Source organism: Daldinia caldariorum, assembly GCF_022478825.1.
Source record: "Daldinia caldariorum strain CBS 122874 unplaced genomic scaffold F4812scaffold_21, whole genome shotgun sequence".
NCBI lineage: Eukaryota > Fungi > Ascomycota > Sordariomycetes > Xylariales > Hypoxylaceae > Daldinia > Daldinia caldariorum.
The window spans coordinates 430633-454049 of NW_025953057.1; the positions used below are offsets into that span (position 1 = coordinate 430633).

General features: G+C 46.8%; 4 protein-coding genes across 4 annotated transcripts; 3 read left to right on the forward strand and 1 right to left on the reverse strand.

Annotated features, from left to right (window-relative positions):
• Positions 1 to 6766: 6766 nt before the first annotated feature.
• Positions 6767 to 8999, reverse strand: F4812DRAFT_217050 (uncharacterized protein). Its single transcript, XM_047930403.1, has one exon. The coding sequence runs from the start codon at positions 8684 to 8686 to the stop codon at positions 6989 to 6991; it is 1698 nt and encodes a 565-aa protein (XP_047786561.1). The 5' UTR covers positions 8687 to 8999; the 3' UTR covers positions 6767 to 6988.
• A 711-nt stretch (positions 9000 to 9710) lies between these two features.
• On the forward strand, positions 9711 to 11075 carry F4812DRAFT_453100 (mitochondrial carrier; the record flags this gene model as incomplete). The annotated part of the gene is made up of 2 exons (XM_047936437.1): positions 9711 to 9810; positions 9925 to 11075. The coding sequence occupies 2 exons, from the start codon at positions 9711 to 9713 to the stop codon at positions 11073 to 11075; spliced, it is 1251 nt and encodes a 416-aa protein (XP_047786562.1).
• Positions 11076 to 12129: 1054 nt separating this feature from the next.
• On the forward strand, positions 12130 to 14164 carry F4812DRAFT_443913 (uracil-DNA glycosylase). Its single transcript, XM_047935447.1, has 2 exons — positions 12130 to 12954; positions 13024 to 14164. Exons 1-2 carry the CDS (start codon positions 12587 to 12589, stop codon positions 13820 to 13822), a joined length of 1167 nt encoding a protein of 388 aa, XP_047786563.1. The 5' UTR covers positions 12130 to 12586; the 3' UTR covers positions 13823 to 14164.
• Positions 14165 to 17491: 3327 nt separating this feature from the next.
• F4812DRAFT_217091 (DUF1708-domain-containing protein) lies at positions 17492 to 21495 on the forward strand. Its single transcript, XM_047930404.1, has 6 exons — positions 17492 to 18046; positions 18115 to 18260; positions 18319 to 18412; positions 18475 to 18703; positions 18759 to 21091; positions 21142 to 21495. The coding sequence occupies exons 1-6, from the start codon at positions 17857 to 17859 to the stop codon at positions 21240 to 21242; spliced, it is 3093 nt and encodes a 1030-aa protein (XP_047786564.1). The 5' UTR covers positions 17492 to 17856; the 3' UTR covers positions 21243 to 21495.
• The last annotated feature ends 1922 nt before the right edge of the window (positions 21496 to 23417 follow it).

Here is a 23417-nt window from a genome sequence, read left to right on the forward strand (position 1 = left end):
CCTCTCTTTGAACCTGGTCATTGGACATTATTCCTCATAAGTCTCCCGGCTCCGTTGGTATCCGGCTGGGGAATTCAAATGAATCAAAATTGCCAATGAAAGGACATCATGTCCCTCTAAACGCTACCGACGTCTTCCTCCACGTCTTTCGCCCGTTTCCTTATTTTTCTATACGAATTCATCGGACAAATATTGAATTCGGCACACCAACCGAGCCGAGATGATCGAGTGCAAGTCTCCACGTAACAGCGGCTAACGTAAGTTGGTTCCCTTGGCTCGTGCCACGTACCCACGTACCTGGAGATCCCTCCTTACCGCTTTAAGCTTGGCTTCATATCGCGCACGTAAGCTAGACCCAGGCAGCTAGGTATAGAGGCGGTTAGGCCTCATCCTGTGGTAGGTAACCCCATAGTTTTTACATACTAGTACCTGTCTTTTCCATCAAAGTTCCTATAAAACAGGAAGGTATACAGCATTATTCGGGGCAGTGATTAGGTATTCCCAACGCTTAGAAATTTAGTTCTACTTCTCGAGACTGCTACCTCGCAAAATCCTTTAGTCCAACAGTGCCTAGGTTAGGAAATACCTACCTGACGTATGCCGACGTAAAAGGGAACCGACAAGGAGAAAGTATCTACGACGGTTTCGGTTACAGATAACTAATGGACACCAGCGCTAAAACCCGCTGGTGCCAGGTGGTCTCATAAAGCGTTGAAGACCCACGCAAAATCAACGCTTTAGCATAATACGGCGCTTAAGTTCCAGACGATATTTCCAGTTTAATTGCGAACATAGACTCAAAGACCACAACAGTTCAGAGCAGTACGGGAAGTCAGCAGCGGTCGATGGAATAGGTATTTAGCTTCATCCTTACGCCCAAATTATCCGTCTTCCTTCGCATGACACAGAGATCTTATCAAAAACCTGTTATAGTATAAGAAATGAGCCGAGAAGAATATATTGAGAACTTATATTGTAGGCAAGTTGATGAAACTTAGTACACAGCAATGACAGCGGCGGTCTCAGTCAATTTCGTCGACAGTCAGAAAGTCTTGGCGAACTCAAGCGCAGTCACAGAATATACCGAAAACAGCCATGACCACTTCTCCTGGTTATCAAGCGTATACCTCACGACTAACCCCTGATAGGCGGTTCCTAGGTGTGCAGGCTAACCACAGTCATTCGAGGGGGTGTAAGTAGGTACCTGTATGTCGGTCTCGGCTTGATGGCTGAGTGCTCTGTCGAGTGAGGCTTCTTGCAAGGGCAGTTACATGTGTCGAGTCGTCATGTGTCAACGAGGCATCAGATGAAAGGGATGTTTATCTTGCCGCCTTCTCAGCTATGGCTATCCGTCGTGCGTTCCGTTATTCTCCAACCCGAACTTGACCTAAGTAAACACGCCTCGATGGTCATGGGCTTCTCGTATCTATATCAGGACTATATCTTGCAGACACACGGCTAGGAAGTTTGCCTAAATGCGAACACATATAAGGATCGTAGCCGAAACCTTACCTCTCTCTAGAAACTTCAGGGTGCGCAGAAACATCCCGAGTACACCGGTGAACAATTACTACTATGCAGCTACGTTAGTCGTCTACAGGTATAACGCCGTAGGCATAGATGGGTAAGGATTCTATATGAAAATACAATTTCCGAGCTAACATCTTGCCGTAATCTAATTTGTACAGATTAACGACTTCGGGAAATGTCATAAGCTGGTCCCCGATACAGGTCTTAGCGTTCGGAGCCAAACTTCTCGATACCGTTAGTCTCGTTCGAGGCTCAGCAGAAATATGTATTCCGCCTTTTAACTCTCCCTTTCTTATTTTTATTTTCGTAGCATACTATTTTTCTATTTACATTAAACTAAGGCCGAGGTTGTGAGATCAGAATGGAGATGTTGAAAAGCTGCGGCTCTTAAAAAGCGCGAAAAGTGCGATGTAGCGGTAAGCTTCTTACACACGGAAACCCATAATCACTGCCATATCATGGGAAACTTGAGGCTCAAGTTAATTTACAGGGTACCCTGGCCCTTGTGATTACTGCATCGTAAGTAGTTCTGTTGTGTTGTCGTTGTCGCGCTACTCTGTGCTAATGCTCCCGCGAAGCGCCGAAAAGCGCGGTGCCATTTCAGTCGTAGAAAGGTGCCCCAAAGATAAAACGGTAAGTGGTACGTTATTACTGTAAGAAGTTACTCAGGGGTATATAGTTTGCTAAGGTCGATCATAGTGCATAGTGCACTAACGAGCACTTCGTCACCAAAAGCTCAACCTCCAGTCCTAGCTCAAGTCGCTGAAAATGTAAATTCTTATTCGAGCATAACATATCTAGACAGAATCTGGGCTAACTAATACTAAAGAGTCGACGGCCATTACCCGAGCTATATATTGGCCATATATCAGCCACGGCTAGAACGGATGGAGCTCTTGGGAATAAAAAGCCATTCGCTGTAAAGATATATCTTCCTTAGCCTCTATCATACAAACCGGGTACTTTGCTAAATATCCCAGGGAATCGGACTAGTTAGCATTTTGTGACCACTTCTACAATACTAATAAATTGCTAATAGTGTCCAGCTCAGTTGGGAACGCCAGTTTAGCTTTCCCCTCTGACAATCGCTTGCTATACCTGTCCTCCCGCCTACAGGATGATCTTAGTAGAACCGGGCCTCAGCCACCTCAGGAGGACAGTGTTACGCATATGCTAGACTCTTCAGATATCGAGTCAGCACGAGTAAGTGCCATGTATCTTCTTTCAATCCCTAGCACGCCCGCCATTAACAACAAACAGGTGTCAGAAGGTCTCTTTTTCGACGGTGATACATCTTTGCCAATCAATAGTGCTTTATTATTCCCAATAAATGATAGGTATTTTGAGATGGATGATGAAGTTCCTCCCGGAACCGATATCATGGATCTTTTTAACTCCACCATACCAGGTATAGATCTATATTGTAATCTAATGATAGGTAGCAACCACCACAACTATGGAATCTGGATTGGGAGGAAATGTAAGGGTTTTAGCAATTAGGTAGATTTAAGGACGAATAGACCGGAATATATGTCTGCTATATTTTACACTTTTCTATCGTGCTCTTAACCACATCTTAGGTCTCATACATAGAGATCTCGCTACTCTTAACATATTGCCAACGAATTCGTACGACTTACGTACCTACTTAAACCACCTAATACTAAAGGTTGGTAGCAACGGAAGTTACAAATTGAACGTAAGAAATAAATGCCTTTTCTGGAAGAAGTCACACATAGAACTTTGCCCTGAATCACGTCGTCTGTCTCATTTTCTTTACGTCAAGAGATTTAACCAGTTCGTAAGAACATTGTAGAGTTCATTGTGAAACTATTAATACAGTTGAAGAGGATTAGGCGCACGTCATATTACGTTTAAAAAGGTCGTCAACATGTAAATGCTGTTTATCCAAACACTTACATATTTCTAGGATATGAAAAGGCTACTCAGGTAAATGTATAATCTAGCTGTATGATCCAGCTCGTTTATACTCAGACGCCCAAACACCAAAAATCAATTAACGCAATACCTATCAAGATGTAAAGTGGCCTAGAAAACCGTCTTCAGAAGTATTCATAGATTTAAATTCATTATACAAGCCTTTATACTTACATCTATTGGCATTGTTACATTCTTGGTCTCTTTCCTCAGGGAAAGAAAACTTCGAGTTCAAATGACGCTTCGTCCGCAGTTGTTAATACAAAACGCTACCATATCACTATATTGTGTGTGATAGATACCCAGCAAATCCCCAACCACTTATCTCATCCTGTACTAACTGGTCGGCTAAGTTTCTTCGACGACAGCATGTAATAGTTAATTTTCCTGTCCTTATGATTGTTAGGAGATACCTATCTGAATGAGGTTATATTGTTTCGTCGGACAAATTTGTACAACATCTTATCCAAGCAGTCCAGAGCAGGACAACAAATCTCTCCAAAAGTTAACTAACGGTTTAATTCTGAGTTTGTATTTTATACTGTTATGTTTGAATCCGATCAGAATTTCAATATTACTTACGCATGCTTGTGTCAAGCCGATGTATTTCGCAAATATCTAAGGTACTGTCGAAATTCATAAAGCTTTTTCAGAAGATGCTAGAACTTTCTACATACAACAATGAACTCCATCCTAGATTACCTTTTGCCTATAGTATCTCACTATTTACCCATACTAAATTAAATTTCAAGGTCTGTCAAGTTGACGACGTTAGACCGCCACCGACAATCTCAATAGTAACATAATGCCGTAAAAGGTAATTCTATACGATATCTGCCGTAGTTGCTTGTTTTCTTAAGGGACAAATTGTCAGTTTAGGGCTTATGGCCTTGATAGATGTCGTATACGGAGGAAGTGTTAATATCGCACATAGAGAATATAGGTTGATCCAGGAATACCTAGCCGTCTACCCTCTTAAGAGGGTCCTGGTTATAGCTACTAGGCCCCTATTATAGTCTGTCATACCCACATATCCCCAACATGAGTTATTACCTATCCCTTTCCGGACGGCGTTTAATGAGATTGATACGAAGTCCATTTGAAGATGCTGTTTGTCGTCAGGGGTTTTCGTCCCTTCCCATGGACAGTCAACGGATCTAATAGCCTGTTCTCTAATAGGAATCCTCACTCTAGATCCTCACAATACTATCGTCGTCGTCTGTCTCTATAATCAAAGCTGATCAAAGCTGATCACGCTTTCGACCTTTTCGACCTAAGGCAGGCCTTAGAGGGCTTTATATATCATCCAAGCCTGGACAACTGTAGTGACTGGATGTTAATTATTTGACACCGCCTGCTCGTCTATCTTTGGTAATCCCGTCTCTTGTTTCCATTCTTGTTGCCTACCATGAACTACCTCAACCTCACCTCCTGTAGATATATATACCAAACCAGTAGGACAACATATCACGCCAGTAGGACTCTATATAGTATCGAGTATACCGAACATGAACTAGTTTCGTCATTGTAGTCTTTCTAGCCTTGGAACTGCTTGATCAACAAGACTTCGCCGACTGGACTAGATATAGTGCCACATGCACATGCCAATGTATCTACTCTCCTACTATACGTACATCTCGAATGTATCTTTCAAAAGCCTTAGTTTCGCGACACCTTCCTAGATAACTGTCACTTCCTTCCAGGCATTCAGTTTTGGATGTCCCCACAACCTTTTATTGTTTTTTTCCTTCTGAACTTTCCCACCCTGTCCCATTTCCTACACCTTCTCCTCACACAACAACATCTTGCGAGCTTGGCCTTCATCCTCGCCCCCTTCGCCTTTAGGTATCATAAGCCACTTGTGTTTTGGTATGCTTTACGCATGCATCTAACTTTTTCTTCTGCGCTTTTGATTCTCTAAATTCAGTTGTAGCAAGACAACTTCTACTTGTTGTTGCTACTCTTTTAGCCTCACGACACGCAGCCTTTTCGTACATCGTTGCATCTTACAATACCTTCTGTTCACGATTTTGTTCCAGGTAAGAATCTTCCACTTCCCAATTCATGGTCTCCCTCCTCTCCCACTCCCTCTTCCACTCACACTCACACTTCCACTTCCACTTCCACTTCCCCTTTCACTCCCACTCGCACCCCTTACACACTATGTAATATTTGCTTCTCGTTTACCTTTTCATATGCACTTGGAATTGACTCGACTAAGTTTCATTTCCAAAGTATCACCCTGGTGAGATATACTTTGAAGCTTTCTGGGTCTCTCACCCTTGGAAAATAAGATCACCTTTTCAGCATCCCGCTCTCGCGTATCTGCAACGGAATTGTCTGTTACTAGTCTTATCTTCAGAGCTTCCTTGAATATGGCCGCAGTTCTCTCTGCGTTGTTGGAGGTTATGAAGGACGTCGGCCCGGAGGCGACCGCCCGAGTGAAGGGCGCTATTGAATACTGGAACTGGGAAAACATAAAAACGGAGGGCCATGCCGAAAATATGGTCGAGATTCTCAAGGACGATGTGATGGCGACCATCAAACACCTTCTCGACGAGAAGTCTGAGAAGATTCGAGCCGCCGTGTTTTTGAGCCTCAACGCCAATGCTGGCATGGCAGCAGAACAGAAAGTCGATGTTGCCCAGACCGAAGAAGCTAGCGCGGCCCCCCAGCGGGATGCTTCACCCGACTCGGATGTCGTGTTCGTAGGTGAGAGGGTGATCACTCCGCCTCCTCGTAAGAGACCTGCCCAGTCGCAGGGCAGCGGACTCCGAGGACGCCCCCGCAAGAGTAAGTTAACCCATACCTTTGCTTTAAGCACAATGCCCCAATCCATTACTAGCACGATACTTACTATTGTGCAGTGCCCCGTCGTGCCTCTAATGCAGAGGTTGACGATGAGGACTACAAGGAGGCCGAGGAGGCCACCTCCGCTGTAGCTTCTCAGGGACAAACTCGCCGACGCTCGTCGAATCGTGTCAAGGCAGTGACAAACTACGACGAGGTTGGATACTTTGAGCAGCGCGGGGTTTTCTGAAGGAACTACCACTGGTTATCAAGGTTCTAGAAGTGTGTACATGAGAGTATGGCGTTCGTAAGGACCACAGCATACTTGTGAGGAATTGATGGAGGGATGGAGCTTCAGTGTGATTCGGATTTGGCCCGGTTGTGTCCGCTCTGAGAGGATTTGCGAGGGATGACTTAGGTTGCGTTCCCAAGGCCCATAAGTTGACTAGGGACCAGATAGGTAGCTTGTTACGTTGAAGACTTCTTAGGTAGAAGTCAGATTGAAGTTGAATGAACCAGCTCGTTCAGCATACACACTCTGATAATCGTCTACCTCCTATGCTACATGCGAATGCTCTATAATTCAACACCCCTATTTAACCCATATCAACGCCAGGGTCATTTATACCTCTACTATACGACAAAAAGGCCAAACAAACCCTAAAGCTGAAGCGTATAGAATTTTGATGCTCATAAGTAAACATCTACCTAGGTACCTAACCCTTAACCCCTATTCACCCGTCCCATAACTCCTTACTCGGCTGAAGAAGAAAGGCTTGCCGTTTTTAAGCGGGAACTCAGCCCAGTCATCTGTCTGCCTATTGTAGCTCCAGAAGCCCTTCCACGTAAGTCGGTTATTATTATTTTTGTGTACATTAGACGTCTTGCCCGTACCCCAGAATGTCAATTCCATACGGTACATATACTTCCCTACGCCCTCTGTCTCGACGTACAGATCACCTTCTCTATCAACTAGGCTCACCCCTACATTACCGACGCTGCTGGTGTTTTCATCGTCTTTTTTATCTGCCGCCGAAGACAAGCGCCAACGCCCTTTCAGCGCTGCCCTCATGACAGCGGAGGGTAGATAATGAGGCCCAGAGCCGCCGCGATGCAAAGTCACGTTATCACGTGTCAAGTGGTGTACAACGTGGGTGGGCTCATCAGTAGTCAGCAGGCTGATGGCGGTACCGTCACGGAAAAGCCGTAAATATCGGTAGTAAGTCACGATGTGGACAGGGCTATTCCATGTGACCTGATGTGCCGATGCTTGCCCAGGGCGGATATAGTTAACTGTGCTGATATAGCACCCGTTAAACCGCACTCTTGGGCGTCGTCGGAACATTGTCAGCCAGGATGATGCATAGAGTCCACGAAGTAACAGATTGGTAGTTGCTCGGCTCTCCTCTTGTCGCTGACGGGCTAATTCCTCTAGAGTGAAAATGTCGTCGGAATCGGCGAGCTCCTGTGCTACATCCAAGGGCTCCCAGCTAATGCCTTTTTGCCAGTGGTAGTGCATCCCTCCGAAGCCAAATTCGGAGCCTAGACAAACCCGCCTCCAGATTTGGTCTTCGGTGGCTACTAAATAAGCCAACCGCTTACAGACCCGAGCCAGGCGTACGAAATCACCCACATCGGCGATGGCGACGTCTCGTAGAATATGGACGAGGATCTCGTCAGGTAACTCAGAAATAGGACACGGAGGTGCTGCCACGCCCTCGCATTCTGGTGGTGCTCCCTCAATTTTGAGGCTGGAAAAGCTGGTGATAAGGTCTGGCAGGGATAATGCAGGTGCTCCACCATCTAGGGAGTGATGGGCGGTGTTAGGGACGGCCACGGACGCGTTAGACGGATTGATCTGGCCTGGCTTTGACCAGCGGCCGGGGAAGTGCTTGTTACGATACGACTGATCGACATTGTCATCCATGCGGAAGGCCTTTCGATAGAGCTGCAGACTATCTCCCAGTTTGCCGCTGGCTTCTCTCTCGACAGCTTTCTCGTAGAAGTCTAATGCGGTCTGGGGTTCTTGGTCTCTATCCTTAGTAGAGTCACCATCGTGACGGCCGGGCTTCTGCCCTGTTAGGGATTTACTACTATCTAGCTCATCAAAGTGCTGGGCCTGATAGTATTCTTCCTCATCTTCTAGTTGATGGCTATTCTTTGAAGCTGACTTTCTATGCGTAAATTCATTTCTCCTCGGAGGAGGTCTATTAGTAGTTATAGTGGAAGTAGTGGAAGAGGATCCCCCTTGAGTTGAGGTTGTCCTCTGCTGTTGCTGTTGCTGTTGCTGTTGCTGTTGCTGTTGCTGCTGCTGCTGCTGATGATGATGAGAGCTAGCAGCGTTTCTTGATCTAGCCGAGACTTCGGCCCGCCACTGTTCTCTAAAGCTCTCTAGCTCAGATTGTATTTGCTGATTCGGTTGGTCCATCCTGGGCAGACTTATGGTCACAGTTCTATGGATATGAATTTAATGTATTGTACAGTGTTTAGTTAGTTTAAAAATAAAAGAATGGTAATTAGGGGTGAAATTCGGTGTATCGTATGTATTGTTGTGTATTGCGTATTGTGTATTGTGTGTACATTAAGGAAGGGTTTATATATCTTGTGTATGTATCTAATGAGGATGAGGACTTTACGGTGATTCGTGGATCGTCGGGTGAAGTCAAAAGTTGTACACAATAAGATGCTCCGCTCTGGTGCTCCGGCGTGACGGGTCAGAGCTGTGGGATGCATTATCTAAGTCCATCTTACATCTTATCGCCGAACAAGAGTCATACCTGTACATAGTACCTTATCTACCTTAGCTTAGGTACCCACCTAAAAGATCTACCCACCTAAAGTTGTGGAGGGGTTCAACTACCTACCACCTACCTAACCTTGTATGGTCCTATGTACGTACGTAGTGGGGCAATTAATGGCCCTAGGTACCTAAGCTTAAGACGATCCGATTGGTCCTGACATCATGGATAAGGCGATAACGGACCGTGCGTTACCTTTAACCGCAGCGGTTCTCGATTTCCACTGTATCGGTTTGTACTATGTAGCCGTAGCAGCTCGGCGCTCGGCCTGGGACCGGCAAATTCTTTTTTTCTTTTTTTTTTTCTACATACATTTAACATTTTCTTCTTAGGTATTAATGACGCCTCATTTTTGATATTCTTCGCCTCCCTCTAATTTGGCCACTTATTAACTACATTTTATACTAAAACACCTATGGGAATTCCCTAAGCAAACACAATACCTTTGTATAACCATTCACTACGAATAACATCGAGAGAAGCCTTTCTTTTCTTTTTCTTTCTCTTTTTCTTCACTCGATATCGAGCTGTTATAAAACGGCGCCCCCGGTATAACCGGGGCTAGCGCATATAAAAATGGCATCTGCACACAGCTTCGTTGGCCATAACCACGATCGATTAGAAGGGGGCGAAGACGCTTTTCTCGGACAAACCATGGTTTCCTCTCAAGACGACGGGAATGATGGGATGGATATCTCGGTCGGGCAGAAAATGCTTTCTGCTATTACTGGTAGTCTTCTTACGTCGCTCCTAGGTAAGCTTTTCCCTACGCTACCCTAGTTACAAATAGCTTAGGTATAGAGCTATGCATAAGCTACACCTGTATCATGTATCATTAAAGAATATTGCCTAACAATGATGTGCGCAGTTACTCCTCTAGATGTCGTCCGTGTCCGACTGCAATCGCAAGGTTTGTCGCAGCCCATTGCGGACTTCCAGAAACTTGCAATTTCGTCACACAATGCTTTTCGACCGTCGAATCTTGGGGTTACAGCGTGTTGCCGAGAAGTGTTCTTCATGAATAACAATGCCGAAGTCTGCGTCGCCGGTCCGATCGAGAGCATAGCCGCTTCTGGGGAATGCGCCGTGGAGGAAGTACAGAAGAGACGATTTAACTCCACCTTCGACGGCATGAGGAAGATCGCTCGCCACGAAGGCCTCACGACGCTATGGAGAGGTCTATCGCCGACGTTAGCTATGACTGTACCCGCGAACATTATCTATTTTACCGGTTACGATTGGCTACGACATAGTAAATCAAGTCCTGTCAGCAGAATGACCAGGGAGGAGTATGCGCCCGTAGTAGCCGGCGCATCCGCGCGAGTCGTCGCCGTTGCTGCAGTCAGCCCTATCGATCTGTTCAGAACCCGACTGCAAGCGTCGCCAGGCTCGACTGCCGCTGGTCATTTAGCGAATACATTCAAGGGACTCCGAGAGATGGTGGCCGATAAGGGCTACAGCTCGCTTTGGAGAGGCCTAACACTAACTCTTTGGCGAGACGTCCCTTTCTCGGCTATGTATTGGTTTGGGTACGAGACGATCAGGGGTAAGCTTACCGATGCGCGAGAAGAGCGACACGGTCGACACACGGCCCGAGACGGCGATGGCTCAAGAGCGCGGGCAAGAAGTCGGTCACAGAGCAGAGAGAGTCATACGGCAACTTTCATGGACAGTTTCACTGCCGGTTGTCTTTCGGGTGCGTTTGCGTCGACGGTGACCATGCCGTTTGATGTAGGTAAAACCCGACGGCAGGTTTACCAAGATACGTCCAATAAGGCTCTGCCTGCAGTGGAGAAAGCCGCAGAGCCGGAAGCTCAGCACATGCTACGGTTTCTCTCTCACATCTATGCGACGGAAGGACTAGCAGGGCTGTGGAAGGGGTGGCTTCCTCGTACGCTCAAAGTAGCGCCGTCTTGCGCCATCATGATCAGCAGCTACGAGGTTGGCAAGAGAGCGTTCAGGAGTATAAACGAACGCAAAGCTCAGAAGCAGCACGGAGGTCGGGCTAACGAGGCATGACATGTGATATCACCCAACTCCCCTCATTTGTGGATTTGCATTAGCAGGCGTTGATTAGAGTTATGATACCTTTCTTAGAGACCAAAAGGAACCGGAACTAAAAAGAAGGGATGGTTGGACGGTTTGGTTTAATTACGCACGCGATGTTCATTAAGAGACGATTGCATAGATCGGAATGGCTCAATAGCTAACCCTAATGATGATTTGTATACTACGTTGTGGAGGTTAAGGGGGGAGAAAAAGAGAGAAAAGAAACAAAAGATGCGATAGATGCGATAGATTATCATAAATCAACATGAGGTTCTTGATGAGCTTTCTAGATGGATTAATAAGATGATAATGAATTATGAAGGCCGTAGATGGTGGTGCTTGGACCTCTAATTCTTTTATTATCTTTCAGCTGAGGTACTATACCTGGTACTACCTAGTACAATACTGCAGAACCTTGCTCATCATAATTACACAAGCAGTACCATTAATTGAACAACGAAATTTTAATATTTGAACAACAGTCCCACTTCTGACACTAGTTTAGCCACCCGTCTTCTTGACTAAGCCACACCCTTTTCAACCACAAATTTTACTGTATTTAATTATTTCTTAATCAATTAAAATGTAAAAAGTATATATATTATATCATTAGTTTCGCTTCAACTAGATCTTTTAAATGATATAATTTTTAATTAGGTGCATGGTTTATATTAAAAGTTATTCGAATATATAGGCATATACAGGTTCAAGAAGGCTAAGAGCTGGAGGGGCTGAAGGAAGGGCTAAGGGAGGGGTATTACGCCACATACAGAATTACCTAACTTCCAGTATACTTTTATTTTATAATTCAATTTAACGATGCAAAGTACAAAAATTACATTGTTAGTTTCGCTTCAATTAGGGCTTTCTAATGATATAATTACTTATTAGATATTTACCTTTTATATAAAGTTATTCAAGTGTGGAGTTAAATTGTGTAATATTTGTGTATGGGTGGCTTAGCTAGTACGGAAATAGAAATGTTGTTCAAATATTAAAATTTCGTTGTTCAATTAATGGTACTGTTACACAAGCCACTTTACGCGTATACGGATCCGTAGAAAAAAAGTCGCGTTAAGTGCTAAAAGGGGTTTTCGCGTCTTGGAGACGCGTCGAGGCTTGGAAAATACCCATTTAACTATAGAACCTTGGTCCTTTTTCCACCGTCTACTTTTCCACAATTTAATTGTTCATTTTATTGTCCGCTTGCAAGTCCATCCAATTTGACTAAATCGTCAAGAGTTGTTTCGATGTTTGTAATTTATTTATCCGCCTAGGAATTGAACATCAGATTTATTTCGAGAAAGGGAAGGAAAAAGAAAAAGAAAAAACTATCATTCACGGTGCCGCTTCTACACCATTTAAGACACCTTCCGCCTTGGGATATAGGCTGCCTACCAACTCGGTCTCGACCCCGTTTACACCCATTACACTTATACTTTCAAACTCTCATCTCATTCAAACCCGCAGTTGCTTACACAATGTCATCCGTAAAGCGTAAAAGCGAAGGGCTCTCATCCGGGGACGCCAATAAGAAGCCCAAGGTGAACGCGAGCATAACGTCATTCTTCAGCGCTCCCAAGAGCTCGCCCGCCTCGTCCCCCGCGAAACCTGATGCGGGCCCCGATCCATCGCCCCTCAAGTTCAACAAGGAGAAGTGGGTCGCGAGCTTGTCGCCGGAGCAGAAGCGCCACCTCCAACTTGAGATCCAAACCTTGGATCCCAGCTGGCTGGCCCACCTCAAGGATGAGATCTTATCGGAAGAGTTTATCAATCTTAAAAAGTTCCTCGAGAGCGAGGTCAAGGCGAACAAGAAAGTGTTCCCCCCTAGGGAAGATGTCTATTCATGGTATGTCCATGTCTCACTTAGTGTTCATCGTGATACAGAAAGGTAAACTAATATACCCCCCCTTTTCAGGTCCCGCCACACGCCCTTCCACACGGTCAAGTGCGTAATCCTAGGCCAAGACCCTTACCACAACTACAACCAAGCGCACGGCCTGGCCTTCTCGGTCCGGCCTCCGACGCCCGCTCCCCCTTCCCTCAAGAACATGTACATCGCGCTGAAGAACGACTACCCGGACTTCGTGCCGCCGCCCAACGGCGGGGGCCTGCTGACGCCCTGGGCGGAGCGCGGGGTGCTCATGCTGAATACGTGCCTGACGGTGCGCGCGCATGAGGCCAACTCGCACGCGAAGAAGGGCTGGGAGCGCTTCACGCAGAAGGTGATCGACCTGGTGGCGCAGAAGCGCACGCGCGGCGTCGTCTTCATGGCCTGGGGCAAGCCCGCGGCGCAGCGCGTCACCAAGGTCGACACCCAGCGCCACCTGGTGCTCAGGAGCGCGCACCCGAGCCCGCTGAGCGCGTCGAGGGGGTTCTTCAACTGCGGGCACTTCAAGCTGGCTAACGAGTGGCTCGCCAAGAGGTACGGCGAGGACGGCGTGATCGATTGGAATCTCAACCCCGCCGCGAAGAAGACGGAGAAGCTGGAGGAGCAGGAGGGGGTAAAGAAGGAGGAGGAAGTAAAGAAGGAAGAGGAAGTTGAGTCTCCTATTGTAGTTGTGGGAGAGGTGGACGTAGAGAAGGGCGAGGAGGAGAGCAAAATCTTGCAGGAGGAGGGTGAAGAGGGAAAAGAGGGAATAGATGGCAAAGATGACAAAGATGACAAGGACGATAAGGATGACAAAGACACAGCAGACGACGCTGAATCGAAATAAGCTCTACTCGTCAATTGTGTGTAATATGTTAAGGGATACAGGGTATTGGGAGACCTCATGTTCTGGTCGCATAGGGTTAATGGTCGGCGTTTAATGTGGTTTATAAGTGGCTGGATTGGCGTATGTTCATAGCATATCGAGATTGCAATGATCAACGAAAAACTGCCCTTTGGTAAAGAGTACTATGTGTGAGTAATAGGTTAGGAGGTAGATACCTAGTTCGTACAAATTGCAAATTGTGTAGCTCAACGGACAATGTATTTAATGGTCTACGTTGTTAACGAGAATATCTCTAGACTAGAATCATCATATGAAAAGGTCTATGTCGTTATGATCGATGCCATTGATTTTTCCCACCTACAGTATTTCAACAGGCAATATGGCCCTATCGACTACATGGCACTCGAGACCATCGCGAGTAATAAATTTGTACTTCTTGTTGAAGCAGTACGGCTCGTCAGCTAAGATGATGTGTAATACGCACTGTACGATCACCAAATAGGTTTGACGAAGGATGATGATAGAACACTGTCTGACCCGAGAATATATAATTATTGCGTAGGTACCTAGATAGTTAACCTCGTCATAAAAGCGAAATGAAGGATCGCTTCTTAAAACGAAGTCCATGTGATGCCGGAATAAACTGTCTAAACAGCCACGTGGTGGAATTTGCAGATAATTATCCAAACATTAATATTATCGATGAATTTGTGGTGATCATGCCGGATCAGTTAAATGCCACTCTGCTCATGGTTAAGCGATCTAGAAGAAAAAAAAAAGAAGTTGAGATTGAGTTATGATGACCATGGCACAGCAACGTCTTGGCGCATAAATAGGATCTGCGACGTTTCGTCATGATGCCTCATAACTTGGTGAAGGTCATCTCGCAAGGGTTCGTTCAAACGAATACATAGTGAGGTATGTCATCATCGGCGGCATAAGTTTGATCGAGGCACGGCAGAGACGTTGAAGAATTGTCTCGGGAACCGGAATAGAGGCCTGGTTACCCCACCGTAGAGCGTTACATGCCGTCGTTGTACATAAGGGAAGTCAGTACTCTCTGTTTGTGCTATTTGCTTGCTAACTACCTAAGGGATAGTTGGAAGAAAGGTTCTATAGAAATATACAGATAAATCATATGCCTCCCTAGAATATCAATGCTAGTAATCAGTTTAAGTTTAGATAAGCAGACTCTTGTTATGTTCTTTGCGATTGTTACAAGGTTTGTTGCGTCAATATACGTCCTGGGATAATCGTGGCTGCGGACTTGCTCGTGTACAATATCCAAATATCTAGACAGCCAGATAAACATTGAACGCATGCATAAGCCCTGAGATCCCACGCTAGTCATGCAGGTCCCTTCGTCCCCTAGATTCTATGCAAGGCGAGCCACACACACCTGCGACCTGCACACTGATTATGTTGTACATCGGAACTTGGCTCAGCTGCTCAAAGTAAATTGTTTATCGACAGGTACAGCACAAATCTGGTTAGTGGCGTTTTCTAGGGCCTATAGGCTATATTATCAGTCTCTACTTGTTAGAAAATTCGTATAACTAGAAGGAGGGACATCTCGAGGGAAGGGAGATTGCGATATACTATGTACGTAGCATCCAAGGCAATACCTCGCACGAAGAAACCCCTTGAGACCTAACACGATGTAATTGGACGCGAAAAGTCGCGGTCCATGTAAGACACGCCTTTTAGTCCAATAGTATGAGCCTTTCTGCACCAATGGCTCGCAGCTAACTCTTCCGAATCAGGCCTCTCCCGTTAGGGGTAACCTCACCACACTTTGCCAACTCATCTTAACCCTGGCCTATTAAAAGCGATCAGTCCAGTCCGGCCCAATAGCTTTTGTGAATTAATTGGCTTTAGATTCCGAGTGATGAGTTGTGCTTATGCAAGGTTGACGCCCTTTTTAAAGAATGATCTGGGCAAGGGAAATAGGGGCGGAATGGCTAATGTCTTGGCATCCGTTCTAAATGATTCTTTATTTATCTTATTGATCAAGATGATGGTTAGAATGACAGCTGAGATAGCAAACTAGGAAATCTGGTTTTTTCTTCTTCTTTTTTTTCTTCTTGGATGTTCATATTCCTGTCGTATTAACGACATGTTACACGACACGAAAACGGCTACAGGCAGGACGAGATCCAGATTAAATATAGCTTCAAACGGCGAAAGGGAAGGTCTGGGTAACCATACGTTGATTGAATTCGGACAATGGTGGTATCTGAGGTGCTACTTGAGATAGAACTGCCGATAGTGTTCCGATAATGCTCAACCCCGTTTAGGTCGAATCTAACGTTGCAGAAAACAAATCGACCTGCCGATTAAAATCAGCTCAGGTAGTATTCCGTTTCACGCCGTCAATTAATAGATGTCCATAGCGGCCGTGCATATATCAGTTTTCTCTAAAAGACTAAAAGACATGCTAGATGTGAAGCTATCGTCAAGAAAATATTTGGCAATATGTCAGTTCAACTCAGCGTGTTAGAGGATTTAAGTCTGAGTTGGCAGCTAATTTACCAACAACTTGGTAACTGACCCGGTCCAGCCAAAGAAACCACCGTCTCGGTTTTCGTGCTAGTCAGTGAGAGGCAAACATGGAAGTTCGCAGGTCATCCAGGCGGAAGAGAAATGTACTGGTGCAACTCCACCAATTATAATGAGCGTTCTTTTGCGGGACTTACAAAGTATGTGGTTTCGATGTGGACAAGCCCACTTAAAGCATCTGTACCGTAGATTCGTAACATGGATATAAGTCCCATGTGAGATGTGAGGTTGAAAGAGTGGTCTAGGTTCGGGTTGCTACATCTCACCAATGACGATAACTTTTGGGGGGAGAAACGGGGAGAAATACATGTACTTGGTATTGTACTATAAAGTCTAACCCGGTGCCGTTTAGTGCCGCCTAGTGCCGCCTCATTAACTACTGGTTACCACTTCCCGTCCTGTAATTAAATTAGAGTTCTTGGGTGAGGATGCGAACTTGTCAAGTATTTTCAGCCGCGCTCGGGCGGGAAAGTAACTTCTGAATACTTTTAATACTTTTATATACACGTACATAGTAGGTACGTATGCAGTTACATAATGTCCATTTAATGATTTAATGTGTTCTTGTTATAAGGTAACCCAAAAAATCCAACGGTGCCTTAAACGGTTAAACCACGTTAGCCAACGCGACCCTGCTGCACCTGGCTGCACCTTCTCCACGCATGCCGGACAGGCAGCAGGTTATCCAATCACTGCTCTTTACCTTCGCGGCGCCTACCTGATAGGCTGCCACCAAAAGACCTAAAATAATCTCTTTCAATTCCGCTAGGCCTAAAGAAGGTTAGGTAGTCAAAGCAGGTGCGCTTTGGTGCACTAATGTACATTGACCAGACTTGGAGGTGCGGGTGTACTAGCTTCAAAGGTTAGATTTGGGGGAAGTAGCGAGGACGACTTCCTTGATCTGTCATTTATGGGAACCTCGTCGAAGTTTGGAGCGCCCCTTTAATAATAATTTTTTTTTCTTCCCTCGGCGATTGGAACTTTTTTGAACTCTACCATGCGTGCATCTTGATACCCTTCGTTTTGCTGTTTCACGCATATTCGTGAACACTTCAATTCTAATCGTTTGGTCTTTCCTTACTTTTTTCTTTTCTTTTTTTTTTCATTCTCTTGTCAATCGAGGTGTGGTAACCCTCTTCTTGATTCATACCCTGGAGCTGGGGTCTTTTTTTTTTTTTTTTTCTTCTCACCGGTAAAGAACATCCATCTCAAAAACATACCTGGTTCGAATAGGTCGAGCTCCGTTGGCAATATCATTCGATAATATTACTTGATACCCAACCCCCACTCTGCTGGCGCATCTTAGACAAGTCTTCCTCTACAAACATTTTATGCGTTAGCCCGCGTCATAATTCGACTATCAAAATATCCACTTTGCTTATATCCAACGTTTTCGAACTTGGAAATACGTGGTATTGTGAACTGAATCCTTTTTTCTTTCTATCTAGAAGGGGATCTCAAACCTACCAATCACCATGCCGAGCCTCTTCTCTCGAATAAGGGGCAAGGATGGCGCCAAATCCAAGAAGAATGGCAACTTGGCAGATTTAACGGGTCAATTATCCAACAAGCCGCGCTGGGAAGATGCGTATACGCGAACGACGGTAGAACCCGAGGAGGTTCAGGAATTAGTCAGGCGTTCCACAGAAGAGCTCAAGGCTAGAGGTATGAATAACAGAAGAAATCCATCTCTCACTTTGACTAATACAGGCTGACCCGTCCGCGACGCGTAGCTCTCGATCTTCCCTTTCTCCTTCTCCCATTCCGACCAACTTCCGATCCCAGCGCCGTGCGCACCTTCATCCGCCACTTTTTCGATGACGAGCACAACCTACGAGGCGAGGCCCTCGTGCAGGAGTTACGGATGACCGAGCCTATGGTATGTCTTTACTAGAGTTAGATGCGCTAATCGGGGGAATTCTTATTAACAAACTTAGGTCATTTCGGGTGTCCTAAAATGGGTATGGAGCAGATTGCCAGGTGGTGTTGTGGGCTGGGATGCCTACGAGCTGTTCAGAGTCGGAGAGCAAGGTATAACTTATTAATTCGGCATATTCGTGGAACGCCTTGCTAAGGATGGACTTATGATTTAGACTCGAATATGGCACGCGATTCGTTCTCGACCTTCATTCCGCTAAGTGTGGAAAACCAGGCACGGTCACAAATCATATTCGATTACTTTGATTTACTCTCGGCCATCGCGGCTCATGGCAAATCAAATGGTTTCGGTGGCCGTAAACTGTCTCGCATGGCAGCTTGGTGGGCGTTCGAACACAAGGACACCGGCAACGGCTTCGATGGAGGATATAAGGCATGGCTAAGGTTTGTACACGCGCCCAATCTCTGATTTTTGGATCCGTTCGCTAACAAATCCTAGCGCCGCGGATGCGACGAGCCATATGTTCTTTGCCTATCTTAGATCTTTATCACCCCAACAGGCCCGTGCAGGTATCTCCATGCTCCCCATGTCCCTGCAAAAGTTGCTGCAGGAAACCGAGTATCCCCCACAGGCCCCATCGTTGTTGATGTCGTCAACATACAGGGTGGTCATGATTGTTGAGACCGTGTCTCCAACACCGTTTGCGCTCTTGCGTCGTGCTAATCACTTCCAATACCGCGATGAGGACCAAGCTCTTCGAGAGTTTTCCGAGTATGAGGATCCTGTGAAGGCGTTAACCGAGGAGTGCCGCAGAGTTCTTAAGGCGATATCTCTTGCGAATCAATCTCAAGTGTCCAATTCAAAGCATTCTACTGGTTTACGAGATGCGTCGTGGTCGCGATTTGAAGATATCGGCTTTGGTAGCGCTCTAGAGGAAGACGAGGAAGAAGACGATTCTCTTAAGCTCAGTCAAGCCCGAAATCCTCGTGGATTACGAACTACCCCCGCATCGGGCGCAAACCTTGGCAGGCCAACTACCCCTTCCTGGGCAGACTTCCTATCTTCCGGATTTGTCGATGATGCGCCAAACAGCCCCTCGAATCTCTTACTGCCTCCGGATAAGATTCTACCGCCTATTGAAACTACTGTTAGACAGCGTAGCTCCCAATCACATCGTCCACGATTGGAGAGCGACTATCAACTAGAGCCTGGTGAATTAGCTAGTATTAGTCGGTTCGACCTGGACGAGGCGTTCTGGTGGGTATGGATGAGCAGCTTGGCGCCCGAAGAGACAGCAGAACGCAAATCCGCATTCGGAAGATGTTCTATCATTGAGACAATTATCCGTCATGGCCGGTGGCTTGTGATGGAGGAGATGGTCAAAGGAGCAGCCCCGGAACCTGATGCCGGCGCATATATTGCGGAGAAGAAAGGTCTGTTCAGCTGGACGAGACGTGGCAAAGGAGTCTCTCGAAGCAAGTCAGCCGCCAAGTCAGGTGGCGACAAGAATGACCGTGTGAACCCTGGCGGTGGTGCGGGCATGAGCAAAACTAGCATCGGACCTGATCAACAGGCCAAGATTCAGGCGGCTGCGCAAAAGTTGCAAGCCAAGCAGCTCCAGGAGCAGCAACCTGGACCTAAATTAGAACGACGTGGGCGTACAGATACTGAGGTGATGAGAGAGAAAACTCAAAGCATCCTTACTCTGCAACCGGGTGTTATAAATGCGGCATCGCCGGCCATGAAGTGGGCTAGCAAGTATGATAAGGAAACCATTCGTGCAGCCTATCTCGGCAACTCATTCGCGGGACGAGGCGTATCACAGACCTCACTTCAGATGCCTACCTATCCACCTGGGACAACTGAAACTACTACAAATGGCGGTAGCCCCCCAGCGGATATCCAGGAGCAGCAGCCATCGTCTCCTGTCGCGGTGCAGCCGCAACCTGAACCTGAACCTGAGCCAGAGCCAAAAACCCCAGTAACACGCAAGCCGGCACCAGTTTCAGAGAAACTTGCGACTCCGCAACCAATTCACCCTGCTCAGCGATCAGAACCGACAGGTCGAGACACGCCTTTGCCTCCTACTCCACGTGACGGGAAGAGCGTAGAAGCAGCTCGCGAGACTATGTTTTCCCCTGAGCCAAACAGTCCTGACGGCAAGAAGCACAAGAAACTTCATAAAGAGGACAAAAAGCCCAAATCGAGCGGCTTCAAAAAGCTGTTTGGCAGGAATAAGAATCGCCAATCTAAGCTGCCCGAGAACGCTGCCGCAGATGTGAACAGTATGTTAGCGGCTCACTCTCAGGCCCAGAGGGTACAAACTCCGGTAGCGGCGCAGACACCTGTATCAGAACCAATTGCATCTCCAGACCTCAAATCTCCCGCCGAGCGCCAGGAAGATAAAACACCGACGCAATCTCCAGTAACGCCGGTACGTCCCAGTCAAGGGTATGAGCCGTCAATCGACGAAAATCTATCTCGTGTTGATACTACGGACGCCACAGAAGCCCGCAATGAGTTTTCCCGCTTCGATCAGGGACCTCTCCTTGACCAACCTGCTTTTGTTCCCGATGATGGCCAAAGTGTGGATTCTGCCGCGCCGCCGCCCATTGCTAGACATTCTAATCGCCACCCTGCGCTGGATGACGACGATGACGACGACGACGAAGCGGGAGCGCCATCGCCAACAGTTCCCATGCAGGACCGATGGGCAGCCATCAGAAAGAACGCAGCCGAGCGTGTCAATCGACAAAGTGAAGAGCAGAGCCGAGGTGCATACAGTAAGACTACGGACGATGGCGATGACACCAGTGGCAGTGGCGAAGAGAGTAAGCAGCCTATTCCTGTGTGTAGTAACCCAACAGCTAACATGTAGCAGCAATTGAGTCTCGTGTGGCTCGTATTAAGGCTCGCGTTGCGGAGCTGACAGGTAACATGGAAAACGGCAGCGGTCTTGGAACTCCCCCCAGTCGCCGTTAGGAGCAGCGCTTTAGATGACGACTTGGCTACGATACAAACGGATATCCGCATTATGAATTCGCCTGCATCTATACGCCTGGAGTTGCTTCGGGCACGCTCTTAACTTCAGTACTGCTCGGCAAAACAAAGCCGATCATTCGTTAATATTTGGCTTTTAAGCGCCTTTCGTATTTCGATGATACCATTAGAACATGCCATTCCATTTTTCTTTCGTAGCCAGGACCAAAACCAGACGAGTAGGGGAAGATTTAGTATTTATTACCTAATTTGAAGGACGAGGGTCAACGTGCAATCATAGTCGGAATTTCCCGAAATCAGCAACTATTCGGCCTCTTACGGAAACCGCTTCAAGGCGACAGGAATCCTGGAGTAGGAGGCAATAGCTTGGCTATGGATCGGAGATTCTTGGGTTGCCGTTCCATTTGGCGTGGAAAACACATACAAATAAGCATTGCGACACGCTAATCCCCTTCGGTTGTTTTTCTGGTTTCCGAGTTTGAAGAGTAATGAATCGACGAGGGGTGGGAGATACCCATTCGCGCGCGCGAAATAAGGAGGAGGGGGATAAGTTTGGAAGATACCTTGGCGGCTACTCCTTTCAAGGAAGTACCCGACGCGTTTTTTTGTTATTCTCTTTGATTTCTTCGATGGCAAATCTTTTTTGGTCAGCTGGATTTTCGGTGTAGGCAACACGCCACCAAAGTTAACTGGCAGATTATTATCTTCTCTCCAGATGTGAACAAGCAAGAAAGCCAGGCAGCACCCAAAGTTGAGGCCCGAGGCTCGATTCGATGGATTAGCGCTGGACTTTCAAATACCGCTTTCCGTAGATATGGATCATCTCAATATAAAAAAAAGTTGTGCGAACCCATTGCGAAATCCTTTTAGCAATAAGAATACACGATGGTGATATTGCAAATACCGAGTATCATACGTAGGTTGATCTAATTAAGGGGTATTCCTCCAGGCCCGTTACAGTCATATCCAGGAGAGATAGGGGTAGTAACGCGAGATGAAGTCAACTAGGTAAGTGATCTAGTCTAAGTACGATGTCCCCCTTCTCAATCATAGACACAGGTAGATACAAAGGTGAGAAAAGACGGCCGTACTGTAAAGGTCATGCTAACGTATTACAAAGTTTAACTCGTCACCGCACTCTATGCTCTATGCTTTAGCTTTAGCTTTTTATCTCAATTTATGCGTACGTGCTGAGCATCACCCCAATAGCGCAGAAGGTCAAAGCGACTGGTTAGAAGGAGATAAAGGGGGTGCTTGAGTTAGGTATCGTGTATTACCAACTACCTAAAGTGCCTTATAAGTTATACCCATTCTTGTTGCTCAACTTTACCCCGTTCCAGAATCCAATCGCAAAACATGACCATATTAGAAAAGATACCCGCTCACGCCGTTGTCCACGACCCCGGTAGTAAAAGTTTAAGTCGTGATCCCGGCCCGACCCTCGAGCTTAAACTTAGAGTTGTCATACACACAGCCTTATAGCACGGGCAGCCCAGCTGACCTCCCCAAGCCTAACCCGGCCACCTGGTTTCCCAGTCTGCCTTGTTTGTCATCGTTAATCGACATCTCATCCTCCTCCTCCTCCTCTCCTCGTATAGGCAGACGGAAGCGAAGAGCTAAGCTACATTTACCTTAACTAGCTGCCTAGGTCAAGCCACGGCCGACCGGTGAGCGAAGTAGCACAGAGATATCAAGGCCAAGGCCAGCCACCGGTGTCACATACCGCATCGATCTAGCCAAGCACTTTAATCGAACCGTCTACCGTCCTCTAGGTGGCTGCATGAGACACACAAGAAGTGGCTGTTATCTGTTAGCTCGGTGCCTACTTTGAGAATACGGATACGTTTCAGACTCTACTAATCTAGCCACAGAGCTCGCGCGTGACCAGCCACGAACGAGGATTGCTTACCGGTACCCTCCCCCCCTTTTTTTCTTCTCTTTTTCTTTTTCCTTCTTTTCTTCCTTCCCTCTTTTTCTACGCCGTCTAGGTATATCTCGCTCTTTCGCTCTTGAAGCAAGTCGCGCGTCTGCGCCTAATTCGCTGGTATAGTATAACGCGACCCCCGACGTTGGGGGCCGCGGGGGGGGGGGGGGGGGGGGGGGGGGGGGGGGGGGGGGGGGGGGGGGGGGGGGGGGGGGGGGGGGGGGGGGGGGGGC

Coding starts and splice junctions, on each gene's coding strand:
- F4812DRAFT_217050 (XM_047930403.1), bottom strand. CDS start 8,686: ATGGACCAACCGAATCAGCAAATACAATCTGAGCTAGAGAGCTTTAGA.
- F4812DRAFT_443913 (XM_047935447.1), top strand. CDS start 12,587: ATGTCATCCGTAAAGCGTAAAAGCGAAGGGCTCTCATCCGGGGACGCC. Junction 12,955..13,023: donor AGGGAAGATGTCTATTCATG/GTATGTCCATGT, acceptor CCCCCTTTTCAG/GTCCCGCCACACGCCCTTCC.
- F4812DRAFT_217091 (XM_047930404.1), top strand. CDS start 17,857: ATGCCGAGCCTCTTCTCTCGAATAAGGGGCAAGGATGGCGCCAAATCC. Junction 18,047..18,114: donor AGAAGAGCTCAAGGCTAGAG/GTATGAATAACA, acceptor CGCGACGCGTAG/CTCTCGATCTTCCCTTTCTC. Junction 18,704..18,758: donor GGATATAAGGCATGGCTAAG/GTTTGTACACGC, acceptor AACAAATCCTAG/CGCCGCGGATGCGACGAGCC.